The 14083-nt window shown below is 49.3% G+C and overlaps 5 protein-coding genes across 5 annotated transcripts; all 5 read left to right on the top strand.

The window, feature by feature from the left end:
- Positions 1-84: 84 nt before the first annotated feature.
- BC939DRAFT_442563 (glycoprotease family-domain-containing protein) lies at positions 85-1912 on the top strand. Its single transcript, XM_051554406.1, has 3 exons — positions 85-614; positions 808-1027; positions 1159-1912. Exons 1-3 carry the CDS (start codon positions 209-211, stop codon positions 1607-1609), a joined length of 1077 nt encoding a protein of 358 aa, XP_051415372.1. The 5' UTR covers positions 85-208; the 3' UTR covers positions 1610-1912.
- Positions 1913-2918: 1006 nt separating this feature from the next.
- Positions 2919-3221, top strand: BC939DRAFT_500462 (uncharacterized protein; the record flags this gene model as incomplete). The annotated part of the gene is made up of 1 exon (XM_051560051.1): positions 2919-3221. The coding sequence occupies one exon, from the start codon at positions 2919-2921 to the stop codon at positions 3219-3221; it is 303 nt and encodes a 100-aa protein (XP_051415371.1).
- A 661-nt stretch (positions 3222-3882) lies between these two features.
- Positions 3883-5930, top strand: BC939DRAFT_500461 (isocitrate dehydrogenase [NADP] cytoplasmic-like protein; the record flags this gene model as incomplete). Its single annotated transcript, XM_051560050.1, has 7 exons — positions 3883-3907; positions 4014-4036; positions 4143-4187; positions 4294-4372; positions 4654-4775; positions 4867-5136; positions 5247-5930. 7 exons carry the CDS (start codon positions 3883-3885, stop codon positions 5928-5930), a joined length of 1248 nt encoding a protein of 415 aa, XP_051415370.1.
- A 1199-nt stretch (positions 5931-7129) lies between these two features.
- On the top strand, positions 7130-8839 carry BC939DRAFT_500460 (uncharacterized protein; the record flags this gene model as incomplete). The annotated part of the gene is made up of 4 exons (XM_051560049.1): positions 7130-7212; positions 7393-7466; positions 7554-8249; positions 8640-8839. The coding sequence occupies 4 exons, from the start codon at positions 7130-7132 to the stop codon at positions 8837-8839; spliced, it is 1053 nt and encodes a 350-aa protein (XP_051415369.1).
- Positions 8840-11074: 2235 nt separating this feature from the next.
- BC939DRAFT_442544 (uncharacterized protein) lies at positions 11075-13118 on the top strand. Its single transcript, XM_051554405.1, has 2 exons — positions 11075-12554; positions 12611-13118. Exons 1-2 carry the CDS (start codon positions 11256-11258, stop codon positions 13091-13093), a joined length of 1782 nt encoding a protein of 593 aa, XP_051415368.1. The 5' UTR covers positions 11075-11255; the 3' UTR covers positions 13094-13118.
- Positions 13119-14083: the final 965 nt, after the last annotated feature.

Genomic DNA, 14083 nt, shown 5'->3' with positions numbered 1-14083 from the left:
ATAAGTAAACCCCCACCCTACTGTTTTTTCCTATTTAGCTTGGTAATAAACGTGCGCGTTTTGATTGTAACCACTTTCTGCTGCGCTCCCTGCCTGGACTTTATACGCAATTATCGTTTCCCCAAGAAATGGTGGCTTGGAGTCGCAACTGAGCTCGTCTCAAGATCTCGAAGGCAAAGTCGTGGTAGACCTTGAGCACGATGTATTAATGAGTCTCGATCAATACACTATACCAACAGCCGACCCCCAAAGAATCATGATTGCACTAGGACTCGAAGGAAGCGCCAACAAGCTGGGCATAGGACTGATTCGCCATGACATGAGCACAACACCACCCACGGTGACGATCCTCTCCAACGTCCGACACACGTATCACCCACCACCAGGCGAGGGCTTCTTGCCAAAGGACACAGCTCAGCACCACCGCAGTCATATCCTGGAGCTGATCAAGGACGCCATGACGGAGGCCAAGATCACACCGAAGGATATCAGTGTCATTTGCTTCACAAAGGGACCGGGCATGGGAGGACCGCTGACGAGTGTGGCGACTGTGGCGAGGACATTGGCGTTGATGTGGAAGAAGGAATTGGTGGGCGTGAATCACTGCGTAGGACGTAAGTGCTCTTGTCTGGGACACCTGGTCCATTAACAAAGCAATTTTCATTTGCAAGGGGAAGGTTTTTTTTTTTTTTTTTTATTTCTTGCCGGGTAGGGGGAAGGAGAGAGGGGGGGAAGGGGGAATGATGAATGTGGGTGCGTTCCTAACATTTATGTTTCTTAATTGCATGGTTGGTTCGCGACTACTAGACATCGAGATGGGACGGCAGATCACAGGAGCGGAGAATCCGGTGGTGCTTTATGTCTCTGGAGGAAACACACAAGTGATCGCGTATGCGGAGAAGCGGTACAGGATCTTTGGCGAGGCGCTGGATATTGCGGTGGGCAATTGTATCGATCGGTTCGCGAGGGTTCTCAATCTGCCGAATGATCCGGCACCGGGATATAATGTCGAACAACTTGCCAAAAAGTAATGTCAAAAAAAAAAAAAAGGAATGCATGACGGATATGGGAGGAAGAAGAAGATAACGCGACAGGACAGTCGAAACGCTGACCGAGATTGATCTTTTTTATTTTTTTACACACTTTTCGTGGCTACAGGGGCAGTAAATTGATCGATCTCCCGTATACGGTCAAGGGCATGGATGTCTCGTTCAGTGGTGTGTTGACCTATATCGAAACCAACGCACCCGCACTCCTGGCCTCTGGCGAATATACCGAAGCCGATCTGTGTTTCTCGTTACAGGAGACCCTGTTTGCGATGCTTGTGGAGACGACGGAGCGGGCGATGGCACATATTGGGTCGAGGGAAGTACTGATCGTCGGCGGAGTTGGATGCAATATGCGACTGCAGGGGATGATGGCGCAGATGGCGAGTCAACGAGGCGGAAAGGTATTTGCGACGGACGAAAGGTTCTGTATCGACAATGGGATCATGATTGCGCAGGCGGGGATTCTGGCGTACCAGACTGGGTATACGACACCGCTGGAGAAGACGTGGTGCACACAGCGGTTCCGGACGGACGAGGTCTTTGTTGCGTGGAGGGACTAAAAAATAAGGAGTAAACGGTTCATAATGAAGATGTGCGCCTGTTCACCTGTAGAAACCTTTTGTTTGAGAATACGATTTCCCCAAGGGCAATCCTCGATACCAGTTCATACCCTGACTAAAAAGAGATAGCTTCATGGCACAACCGCACGGACCACATTCAGCCATTGATGCACTGCAAAAGAAGACGAATAGAAAGAGATGTCGTTCTGGCAAGAACCGTTTCAACGCCTCTTGCGCTTTCTCCTACAACCTACTTTCTTTTGCGTCTGATTCCTTTCCATTTTATAACAAGCACATTTACTATATAGCATTAATAAGATCTAGCGCCAGCACTGAAGAGATGGGAGATAGATGTCTTGACGCATTGATGATATCTTTGCCGGGGGTTTAAGGATGTATTGGTTTCGAGCTGCTTTCTTTGTTATGCCGCCAGCTTGGAACTTTGATGGGATGCTTAGACGGTCTTTATGAACATGACGAGTGTGTATTTAATGCTCTTTTGGGCAAAGTCGAAATTGAAGAAATGCTCTTAGTGTTTTCTTTAGGGTCCAACTCTGTAGGCTTCACTCATAAATATCAAGAGGTTAAAAAAAAGGGGGAGGGGATCCATGGATCGCTGGTCAAGAATAGTGATGAGCGTGCTGATACTCTTTCATAGGATGGTTGAGTGTATTAGTTCAATAATGTCGTTAACGGAGCTGGGAGGAGACTCCGCCATGGGATGCCCATTCTGGGTCTGGCGGTGGGCCTGTGGCCTCCTCGGATAGCGATGCAGACGGAGCCGACAAGTCTCAGCCAAACAAGGAACGGACATGACGAGGCAGGCAGAAAAGCCCGTTTAGAAGAGAGAGTCGCATTACGGCGCGCGATGAACGCCTTCGATGGCATCATCTGATCCCACTCGCTGCAGACCGGACAATCGATGGTATACGGCGGAATACAAAGTGGCAGTGTACAGTGTTGGAGGAAGAGGGTCTGTCCACAGAAGCCAAAGTGAGTTTGAGTTGCCCAGAGTGCAGTGGAGGGGTGTTGGGAAACAGCGCGGAGGGGGTGTGTCTTGGTGCTCGGGACTCGGGCGAGATGCCTCTTTGAGGGCGCTATTTCGGCGAGCAATTGTTGGCTAGGTTTCACTATGCCCCCAAATAAGGCGCACCCATGCATCATCATTGCAGAGACGCCAGAAATTATGTCTCGACTGCACCTATAAAAGATCGACGTAGCACATCCTCCTTTCCCACACATCTTCATACAACCAACTTCCACACCCACCACCGCCACCACCACCACCACAGATTCACACCGCACAACCATGAACACACAGACAGCCAAGACCGATTGCACCTGCGCAGAAAGGAGAGCCGACTGGGACCTTCACCCCAACGCCAACCGGGCGCTCGAGAACAACGATGCAAAGGACGACCTGCAGCACTCACATCACCATGACCACAGCCAACAAGGCCAAGTACAGCAGCAAAAGACGGACAGTCCCTGTCAATGTGGCAAGAACGAGTGGGACCTGCACCCCGCAGCCATCCGGAAGATCGAGAACGAGGGCAGTCCAGCGGACGTGAAGCAGCTCCACGAGCTCGAGCACTCTCAGCAGAAGCACTAGACGGGACACTCGAAAACGGAGGGCGATGTTCAAGGATGTGGTAGCGCTACCTGACATCGCAGCATGTACACGCGTACGGCATCCTCCCGACGACATTTTTTTCTTACACCAAACACCATTTTCTCGCTAGAACAACCATAATCGCAGGACTTGCACAAGCAGCTCTCGATACACACTCCACTATCAGACGTTGACGAAAAAAATAAAAGTGTTTTTGTATATATTCTACTCTCATCTTGCCTGTACGTTCTCGGAGCTGCGTCATGAATCGTCTCAGTTGCAACTTTATTTCTATACCTTTATGGACCTAACCTCATCGTAGGTTATGGAGGCTCCACTTGTCTAAATCATTTCGATGGCTAGCGGCTGAAGGTAGTCGCTCTGTAGCAAGTGTTGACAGCGTGGGAGCATTGGGCAGGTTATTTCCAAATGAGCGTTATACGATGGTCCAATTGTCTCCACAACGTTCGTGTAAAGAAGAATTGCGGCCTAGACGAAAGCCGATCACTTTTTTCGGGAAGGTTTGCTATAAAAGGGTCGTCACCCCTTCCTACTTGCGTCTTTGTCCGTTTCCCAATCCCCGTCTCTTTTCTCCACTCTATCAACACACTCGACTTATCCCCCCACCCGCTTTTCTGCTACTATCAGATATCATTCACCAATGACCGCTCATAACAGGATCCACGGTACGCATACTTAACACTCAGAGTTATGAATGTATCGGGTATATCTGATGCAGCTGGTCATCCTCTTCTTTGTAACACGGCAACTATTTTTATTCCACTTTCCCAGGCGGTACTGTCGTCGAAATGCAGGTAGCTTACCGGTTCATCCAAAAACAAAATCCCCCCAGCCGGCAGCCAGTTATCGACCGAGAGAACCTTTACTAACAACGGCTGTTGAAATGGCATCCTCATACAGGGCGACGAAATGACTCGCATCATTTGGGATGTCATCAGAGACAAGGTATGCGTCCCAAAGTGCGGTACGAGAAGTTGAATCTCTGGCATAGATGCAAGCAAAGTAGGCACTCATCACTACTTGGCCCATAACAACTTTGATGCTGCAATAGCTCATCCTCCCCTACGTCAACCTTGACATCAAGTTCTTTGACCTCGGAATCGAGCACCGTGACAAGACCGATGACCAAGGTATAAGACGAACCGGATAACAGTTAGAAGAATAGCAGTGATCGGTGAAGCGAGAAGATCCACCTGTATCGCGTCAAGATCGACCGGACCCCAAGATGTGTGCTCTGAAATGCTATATGTATTATCGTGCATATTGCATCTTGAAAAGAGTTTACCGGATGATCTTTCTCCGTCCTCTGATCCCTCCCCCCATTTTGGCCATTATGGTTTTTTCTTTTTTCTAATGCGATCGTCTACGGTCCTTTTCTGGATTCGCTACAACGCGTTCATTGTCTCCACAGTCACGATCGATGCCGCCGAGGCGATCAAGAGGTACAAAGTCGGCATCAAGTGCGCTACCATTACCCCGGATGAGGCCCGTGTCGAGGAGTTCAAGCTGAAGCAGATGTGGAAGTCGCCCAACGTAAGCTGCCGACTCGATGATGATCGCCATCCTCGCTAGCGTCTTGAGAGATACGACCTTACTTATTCCTGAACTCGCTGCGGCATTGTAGGGCACGATCCGCAACATCCTCGGCGGTACTGTGTTCCGTGAACCTATTCTTTGCAAAAACATTCCCAGACTGGTTCCTGGCTGGACTCAGCCCATCATCTTGGGACGCCACGCCTTCGGCGATCAGTACAAGGCTACGGACTTGGTCGTCAATGGCCCCGGCCGCTTGGAACTCGTGTTCACGCCAAAAGATGGTTCGGAGAAGAAGAGCTATGTTGTATACGACTTTGAGGGCCCTGGTGTGGCCATGGGCATGTACAACCACGACGAGGTAGGATATGGATCATTGTCATGCTTAAAATGTGTTTGTCGATCGATATGGACTATTTCATTGCCAACGTTTCAATGTTGATACATATCTTTGACCCTGCAAAACATCAGTCGATCAAAGGATTCGCGCACTCCTGCTTCAAGGTCGCCCTGGACAAGAACTACCCTCTGTACATGTCAACAAAGAACACCATCCTCAAAAAGTACGATGGCCGATTCAAGGACATCTTCCAAGAAATCTATGAACGGGACTACAAGGCACAATTCGAGGCCAAAAAGATCTGGTACGAGCACCGCCTGATTGACGATATGGTCGCACAGATGCTCAAGTCTTCTGGAGGCTTCGTTTGGGCCTGCAAGAACTATGATGGTGATGTGCAGTCAGATATCGTAGCCCAGGGATACGGGTCCCTCGGCTTGATGACCTCGGTTCTTTTAACGCCCGACGGTCAGTGCTGCGAGGCCGAGGCTGCCCACGGAACGGTGACACGCCACTATCGCGAGCACCAACGCGGCCGTGAGACGTCGACCAACCCAATTGCGTCCATCTTTGCCTGGACCCGGGGTCTCGAGTTCCGTGCCAAGCTGGATAACAACGCGGCACTGCGGGACTTTGCTCAGCAGCTTGAGTGCGTCTGTATCGATACCATTGAAGCCGGAGAGATGACCAAGGATCTGGCGCTGATTATCCATGGCAAGGACCTGAAGCGTGGACACTATCTCAACACGTTCGAGTTCTTGGATCGTCTCGCAGAGAACCTGCAAAAGAAGCGCGGCCTCAAGCCCTCCCTGTAGAAACATATCGGACGAGTGAATTGAATAAAATACTTTTTGTATTGCACGCGTACGAGAGTCCCCCTAATTACGTCGTGAGATCAAATGAAAGTGACTCTCATTTGCCCCATTTATCCTCATTAACTCGCTTACCCACCTCTCATCACCTCCCTTGCTCACCTCTCCATCACCTCATTCGCTCAGCTCTCTATTATCTCACTTGGTCGTTTTCCCACCAGCTCTTTAGTTCACTCTACAGCACTTCCAAGCGCGTTTACTTTCCCAGTCTCTTCTGTCGACTGAAAGGTAATTCACCAACCCTGATGTTATCCCGCCCAGAAACACCATGTGATGAGTGGCCCCGCTTCTTTCGTTTCAGCAGAGATGCTACGGGCTCTGCTGAGCGGAGGAGTGGCTGCGACATTGATGACCTTCAGAAGGGTTCTGCATGGCCTTGCTCTCTTGTGCGGCATGTCATCGTTCTGTTTGATACAATGCCTGGAGGAACGCTATTGAACGTAGAGCAGGACTGTCAAAATCTTGTCTCTAACTCTCCTTCCCTTTTCCCTCTCTTGTAGCGAGTTACATCCGTCCAGTTGATGATCCTTCCTTCAGAAAAAAAAAAGGCTCCGTTAACGACTATCCTTGGATTCATCAACAGCCCTTCAGAGCTTGCTCTACCGCTCTCTTTTATCAACTGACAAACTGACACTCCAGTTGTTTGCAGATATCTCTCGACCTCAACATTACACGTTCTGCTTCCACAGCATCGGCTTCCTTTTTTTTTTTTTTTTCTTTTTCTTTTTCTTTTTCTTTTTCTTTTTCTTCTGGTGTGCTTGCTTTCATCCTCTGCGCTGGTACTTCCTTATTATAGTCATCGACAAATATTCATCGGACAAACAAGGTAATGGTGATGATATGCTTTAGTTATCTGACTTGAGAACGAGCAAGGCGGTGTTTGACCTGTCAGGGTTCCCCATCTCCCCACTTTGTTGTGTATGGTGCGGAGGTGGCCTGGCACTCAGTACACGACGCCGATGACCAGTTCAACAAGGGTCCACAACCTTCTTGGGCTGTCCATGCTTTTAGAGCAGTGCTCGACTCTATTCTTGCATACCGGCAAACCTTCTCTCGGGCATGGCTTTCTTTTTGTGGTACACAAGATGCCTGATGCTGACGCTGTCATTAACCATTATACTCTTTACCTTTTTTTTTTAGCGATGACCAAGAGCACTGGCGGTGAGAAAACGCCAGTTCGCAATGCAGGTGACAATACATCAGGCACCGGTGCCAAAGACCAAACGTCAGTTAACAGGCTTCTCAAATCAAACAGGGCAGGCGCCCAATATTTTATGGAGTTGTCTCGTCCTGCCGACCTCTCGGTTGAAGACTATGTTGTCTTTCGTGCAGCGAATGCTATTTGTACGCCAGAAGTTGTCAGCAAAGAATGGGATACTTAGTTGCGGGATCTTATACGGTGTAGTGGCGATTGGGAGGCTGCAGCTCTGCGGGCATCAAAACTGTCCGTGAAGGAAGTCAGGCAGCTCATTATGCAATGTAAGGGATTGTTTTGTGTTTTGTTGAATATCTTTACAATCGCTAAATAATGTATTCAATACTTTGTGGCTATGTACCTGAATGTAGGCTCTGCTTCGGAGCAATCCTCACCTGTGCAGCCACCGACATTGTCGTCACCAATCTCGGATTCATCACCAGAGTCTTTCTCGTCCGTGTCCGGCGGCATCCTTACTCCTGGGGCGCTGTCTCGTATGAGGACCGATTTTTCAACTGCTTTCAATGATTACCAGGGAGCGCCATGGCTGTTATCAACTGGGACCAATGCCGATGATACTCTCTATCAGCATGTAATGACGTTGGATGTAGAGTCAGCCTTGCACTCCTTTGTGTTGGACCAAACAGGATCGGTTGTGTATTGCTTTGAAGAAGGAGATCGAGTCCTTTTCAAGGATTTTGTCAGGCGACACGACTCCACGCCGCGACCGGCATTGCCACAGTGGATGCAAGAGGACATTTTACGGTACTCGTTGGCGCCAGGAGCATTGCGGGAGCAATTGAGTTGTGGATGGAAACATTCTGGCCAGAATGCTTTGCCTACCACAGTCGACGAGCGTGAGGTTGATGACTTCCGTTTAATGCTGTATCGTGTGATATTACGTCTGTCCTCTCTTTATGAGAAACATGGGAACAAGCTACCGAATTCGATGTCTGAGTCCTGGTATGCTATGAAAGTCTGGTCGATTTTTTTTGAAGTTTTAGAGTGGGGTAGTGAGGACTTGGAGTTTCAACCTGGTGAGGTGTGCTCGAATGCCTCATCTCTACGTAAGTGAAAGGGCCGTGAGCTTGATACCCGTCAGGCCCAAGGTCGCAAGACCGATGGACTGATCACTTGCGGAGAAGGAAAGTATGAGATTGGTGCAGTGGAAATGGGGAGGATAGATGAAGGCTCTTCAGGAACCAAGGTTTTGAGTGATGGAAGGAAACTGGCAAAGGTTTTGAAAGACATGCTCGACACCATTGTTAGCCATTGTCATTGTCGAAGGGCAGGTGAAGTCAAGAAAGATCTACAAGTCTATGGTCTTCTTGTATCTGGAATGCGGGCCGAAATGGTCTCCCTGCGGTATATGGAAGGTCGTTTCTACCGCCTGACACGAGAGCAGAGTATTTCAGTTCCATTGAAATGGACAGACAAAACTGCTGGCACAATCTTAGGGGTTGTGACAGATTTCTTGCTGCTCAGGAATCGTATGGAAGCAATGGCAAGGCTTATAGAGGATTGGTCCAATACTGATGTCAATGGACTCAAGGATATGATGTCAGGATCAGCTCGCTCTTCTACTCCACCAGCCCATGCCCGCACTCTATCTACGCCCAAAAACTCACCAAAGCGCCGCCGAGGAGGTCTTTATTAAGGCGATCTCTCTATGGTCGCATATCATTTTAGCTACAAATCCCTTAAAACACAACGGACTCATCCACAGACTGGTGGTGCACGATACAGACATACTTCACGAAAACCCCATGCGCGTATGCATAATGAATAATTGTCCTGGCGCAGAGTTCGATGCTACCGCCTTCAGTGGAGGGCTGAGGCTAGAAGTTGGATGGAAAGCGCGAACACAGTCGCACTCCAACGCAAGTTCTACTTTGCATCTTGCGTTGGAGAAGCAGCCAAGTATTTAGTCCAATTGAAAAATACATAATAATCTATTTAGGCATGTTCATGTTTATATATTCCTTAGCCCATGCGAATCAATAAGCAATTCCATCATATCAAGAGCTGCCCGAAGGTTAGCTCTCAATATAACATCGCAATTGTGATTCAGCTGATCGGCGTCAGTATTCATGAACCCGTTTACAATCTCTTGGAAAGATTCTCGAGAATAGTCCTCATCTGGATAGGACTTGAAGGTGGTGAAGAGAAACCCTCGATGGGAACCATCTTATCCACAGTGCGACCGTGGAGAGCAGTTTTGACTACCTGCATCTCTTGACGATCGGTAACTGGTTTGGTGTCCTCGCAATCAGTATCAGAGTCGTCATCGTCATTCAACATATCATTATCGAAACTATCCTCATCCGCGAAATCATTCTCCTTGAGTGATCAGAACGTTTCCTTGTATTCCTCGCGACCCATTATCTGAAGGACGAGTCCGAGGATTGCTTGTAAGGGCCCTTCACTATGAATCATACTGAGGTAGTTCAGGACAGAGAAGGTTCTGACTGGCAATGTCTTCCTCGTTTCCTGTATACCGTTCCATGAGCTCTTCCTGAAGGCGATTGATTTGATCCGCCTTTGTATTGACTCCCAAAGCCTATAAATGAATCTTATGGTACTCAGACAGGGTTGGAACCTGGACAAAACAGATATGCCCAGAGCCTCCCATTCGGAACCGTTGCCGTAGATAATCTTTTTTTGAGCACGACGACCGCAGACAACCTCAAGCATCTCTTGACTATAGAAGACCTTGAAAGGTCGGGTGGTACCAGCGTCAAGTGGTTGGGTCATGGATGTTGTATTTCGTGGTAGCCGCATGATGGCGACATTGGGAAGACCTAGATTTTCATATTTGCCATGCCTTGGTGCGTTGTCGATCAGCAAAGCGATCTTGCGTCTCTTCCTGTGCATGTCCCAGTCTAATTCCCAGAGCCTGTCGGCGAACAGGTCGTGTGTCATGTAACCGCTTCCTTGAAATTCAGCATCCATTTCCATCAACGTCGTTTGGCCAACCCGTTTGGACGGTGCTTAGCTGCAGATCAAAAGAAAAAAATCAATATCAATATCAATAAGCAAGCTACCTTTTTCAACTCCACTGTCATAGTCTTTGGATAATGCTTCATTACTTAGAAAGAATATAAGGCTTGCGCTTGTCTGTGCCCATGGCATTGCAGCACAATAAAATTGACACTCGAGCAATTCAAGCAATCTTCTTGCCGCGGATAGGACCGGCGGCAATAGTCTTGTTTGACATAGCCTTTAGAAAGAGACCCGTTTCATCGCAATTTTAGATGTTGTCTGGGTCAAAATCCTCGAGCGTCATTTGGATGTTCCGATTTGGGTCTGGTAGAGACTCAAGTCGACTGACCCGCTTTCACCCATGGCCGATGTATCTCTTGAATCCTTTCTGTTTCTTGAAGTTTCAAAGCTAGCCATTCGAAAAGCCAATCGGCTTTGGCAGATACTCAAGACGAAAGTAACCCTTCAGGAGGATCCATATCACCACAGCAGTTCCTTTCAGACGATAATCAGGCACGTTGATGCCTGTTAAAATATATAGATTAGGAGTGTGCTTAAGAAGCTGGCAAAAATTGACTTCGGTACCTAAAGGCTCCTGCAGGCATAGAAGACCACTTCCACAATCTCTGTTGGTCTTCGTATGGTGTGTACAATCGCTTTTGTCACCGAAAGCGGCCGTGTCGCCGTTGCTCCTTGAGTATGCGGGTGGCTGTGTAGGGGTGCATATCCAACATTCTTGATATAGCGACATGGATACAAATGGGTTATGCTGTTGCTTTGCACGATACTTTGAAAAGAATTGACACTTATCGTAAAGAGTGTGCTTCTTTCGAGATTTGTATGATTTGGACTAGGGGCTGGGGCTGTGTGACCAGAGCGCGTTGTTTTGGGCATGGTAGAAGTAGAGGACAGAATGGGCTCGACTGTACGTGAACGCAACCATCTTGTACGAAAACCTGCTTCCAAGTGCAGACCGATTCCATCACCATCGCCCCTCACTCTGCCGCCAAGAGACGCGACGCGACTTGCACGGACTACATCTCGGACTCCCAGAACGGACACATACCCATCACACGACCCAGGCAACCATCATGGCTGCAGGTGGACAGGACCAGCAACGTGAGAGCCATCTCATCTCTCTCAAGGTCATGCGCCTCTCACGTCCTTCGCTCGTTACAGGTCATGGCCTCTTCTTTGGAGCACCTCACGCTGCGACATCTCCCAACGTCTCGGAAGCTGCTGCTGCTACCACGGCATCACCCGTGGGAGAGCGACCGAATATGACATCCATCTTGACGGAAGCGCTCTCGGACCTGTCGCTCACCCAGCTGGAACGGGTCCATCCACCAGCTAAAGTGCATCCTACCAACGATTATGAAGCGCATGCTGGCAATAGCAGTAGCAATGAGGTCGAAGCACTGGACATGGGCGATTTCGGGGTCTCGGAGCTCCTTACCATGCCTGCGTCCTTTGGAAATATCTATCTTGGCGAGACATTCACATCCTACATCTGCGCCAACAACGAATCAGCCCACCCAGTCAGAGACGTGATCCTCAAGGCAGAGCTCCAGACCTCGACCTTGCGGTTTGCACTCTCAGATACCCTCGCTGGACAGCGCCAACATGTGCCAGGAAGATCACCATCGGAAGTACCGCCCTCACCCGCCACGGGCGGGCATATCCAACTCCTGGAGTCCGGAAAGACCAACGAGATGATTGTATCGCACGAAATCAAAGAGCTGGGAATCCATATTCTGGTCTGCTCGATCCAGTACACGACATTAGATGGGCAACAGAAATCATTCAGGAAGTTTTATAAGTTCCAGGTAATGAACCCGCTCTCGGTCAAGACCAAGGTCAACCATCCTCCAGCCACAACAGTCTCGACCCAGGACGGTAACGGCGGCGCCCCAGTCTCGGTAGCGAATGTGTCCACGGGCGGATTGGTTCTGTTAGAGGCAATGGTGCAGAATGTCTCTGGGGTCACGATGTGGATGGAGCGGATGCGGTTCGAAGTTGCCGATGCATTCACGGTCAAAGATCTGAACGTCGTGATCGAGGACGAGGACGAGGACGGGGACACAAAAATCACGACGGAGAGCAAACGAGGCGGTCCAGTGAGCATTTTCGGCAAACACGACTACTTTGCACCCAACGATGTTCGACAATATCTTTATGTACTGACTCCGAAACCAGGGAAGGAACTTTTGGCAAAGACAACGAACGTCCTTGGCAAGATGGATATCCTCTGGAGGTCGCAGTTTGGCGAGACAGGGCGGCTACAGACCAGCCAGTTGACGCGCAAACCTTCCCCGCTGGATGAGATTGCTGTGCAGGTGGTCAAGGTGCCGGAGAGGATTCGGCTGGAAGAGGTCTTTTCGATCGATATCGTTATCAAGAACCAGTCCTTGGGGGATCCGCATCAGGACAACAGCAACAGCAACAGCAACAACAACCGCCACAGCAGCCGCAGCAACAAAGTTACAGCAGCCAACCTAATCAACCCACGCGCCAGTCCAGTTCTTCACAGTTTCCTGGCCAACCACCACTCGGAGGGGTATTGGCACGACCCCCAGCCGCGGTCGCAAGAGGGGGTGTTGTCCCGCCTAACCGACCGCTGGACAGCCCTTCATTACCGTCGAACCAGCAGCAACAGCAGCAACAGCCCTCGAGTATATCTCAGGATCAGAACTCTATGAAGTTGATGCTGACGGGTGTCAAGCAAAAGATGGGATCGGTTCTTTTGAGCGGACCGAACAGTCGGCAGCTGGGAGCGGTTCCGGTGGGAGGAGAGGTACGCGTGCGTTTGGACTGGTTCCCGTTGACGAGTGGGGTGCAAAAGATTGGAGGGATTCGGATTGTGGACGTTATTTCGGGATATACGATCGAGCTCGACCATTTGACGAATTGCTTTGTGGAGCATGCATGAGTGCGGTTTTTTTTTTTTTTTTTTTGGCTGTTGTTGTTGTTGTTGATGTTGTTGATGGTAGCATCAGTCTTTTAGATACGTGTAGATAGATAGACGAAATGAATAAGCTTCATCCCAAGACACTTTTGTGCATACTACCCTGCACTCCTTTTGGATCAACGTTGGTCCAGCATCACAAAAAAGGACTAAAAGTGATCTGCAGGGTCCACTACCGTTGTCCCATAATCGAGATAGTCAGAGTGACACGGATGAAGATTAGTCGGCCCAGTCTGCTTGGGCCTTGTCTAGCCTAACCTAGCCTAGCCTGCTTCCGCTACTCTTCAGCTGCTGTGCACGCATCCCGCAGTGGCCCATGGACCCCAAAAGGAGCATTGATGTCCATGTCGTTCTCGCGGAGGATCAGGATGGACCCCATAAGAGGAACCGAATGCTGTCCTGAAACCCGCTTTGTGTCAAAAGGGATAAATGCTGCCTGAATCGGAGTGTTTTTTAAGGTTATGGGACATGCGTCATTGGCTGCTGGGCGAAGGGTCTTCACCCGAACGAGGAGGAGAGCAATTGAGTTCGCTGCTGCAGGGCTATTCACTGGCTGTTCAAACGAGTCCCAGGACAGCGGAAAAGGAAGTCTCCCAGGTCCAACAGAGACACAGGCACTGACTGTGGTCCTTAATTACCATGCAAGAAGTGCTTGAGCCCCAATCCAGGGGTGGAACCTATACCCGGTAACGGACTTCATGATGATAGATAGGTACGGAGAGGAAGGAAGGAAGTGTCCTCCATCGACACTTTAGTTCTTCAAGTTCAATAGCGTTTCTAGTTCATATACACTGCCATCTCTTTCTTTTTGTTTGTCTCGCATAGCGAATTAAATCTGTAGTACCGATAACCATGTCCTTCCATCCCCATTAAAGATGATCACTCGTCTCGTGAAAAGAACCATTGTCTGTTTACACCATGCCCTGTGCTTCTGCTGCCCCTTCCTTTTGTAGA

The sequence above is a fragment of the Gamsiella multidivaricata genome, assembly GCF_025024155.1.
Source record: "Gamsiella multidivaricata strain RSA 2152 chromosome Unknown BC939scaffold_12, whole genome shotgun sequence".
NCBI classification, from domain to species: domain Eukaryota; kingdom Fungi; phylum Mortierellomycota; class Mortierellomycetes; order Mortierellales; family Mortierellaceae; genus Gamsiella; species Gamsiella multidivaricata.
Note: the sequence above shows the minus strand (reverse complement) of the source record. Positions and strands in the feature narration are given on the sequence as shown.

Bases quoted from the DNA above. Each gene is read 5' to 3' on its own strand.
- BC939DRAFT_442563 (XM_051554406.1), top strand. From the start codon at position 209: ATGAGTCTCGATCAATACACTATACCAACAGCCGACCCCCAAAGAATC. The intron at 615-807 runs GTAAGTGCTCTT...CGCGACTACTAG, and splicing joins CGTGAATCACTGCGTAGGAC to ACATCGAGATGGGACGGCAG. The intron at 1,028-1,158 runs GTAATGTCAAAA...TCGTGGCTACAG, and splicing joins GTCGAACAACTTGCCAAAAA to GGGCAGTAAATTGATCGATC.
- BC939DRAFT_442544 (XM_051554405.1), top strand. From the start codon at position 11,256: ATGGCTGCAGGTGGACAGGACCAGCAACGTGAGAGCCATCTCATCTCT. The intron at 12,555-12,610 runs GTTATCAAGAAC...CAACAGCAACAG, and splicing joins AGGTCTTTTCGATCGATATC to CAACAACAACCGCCACAGCA.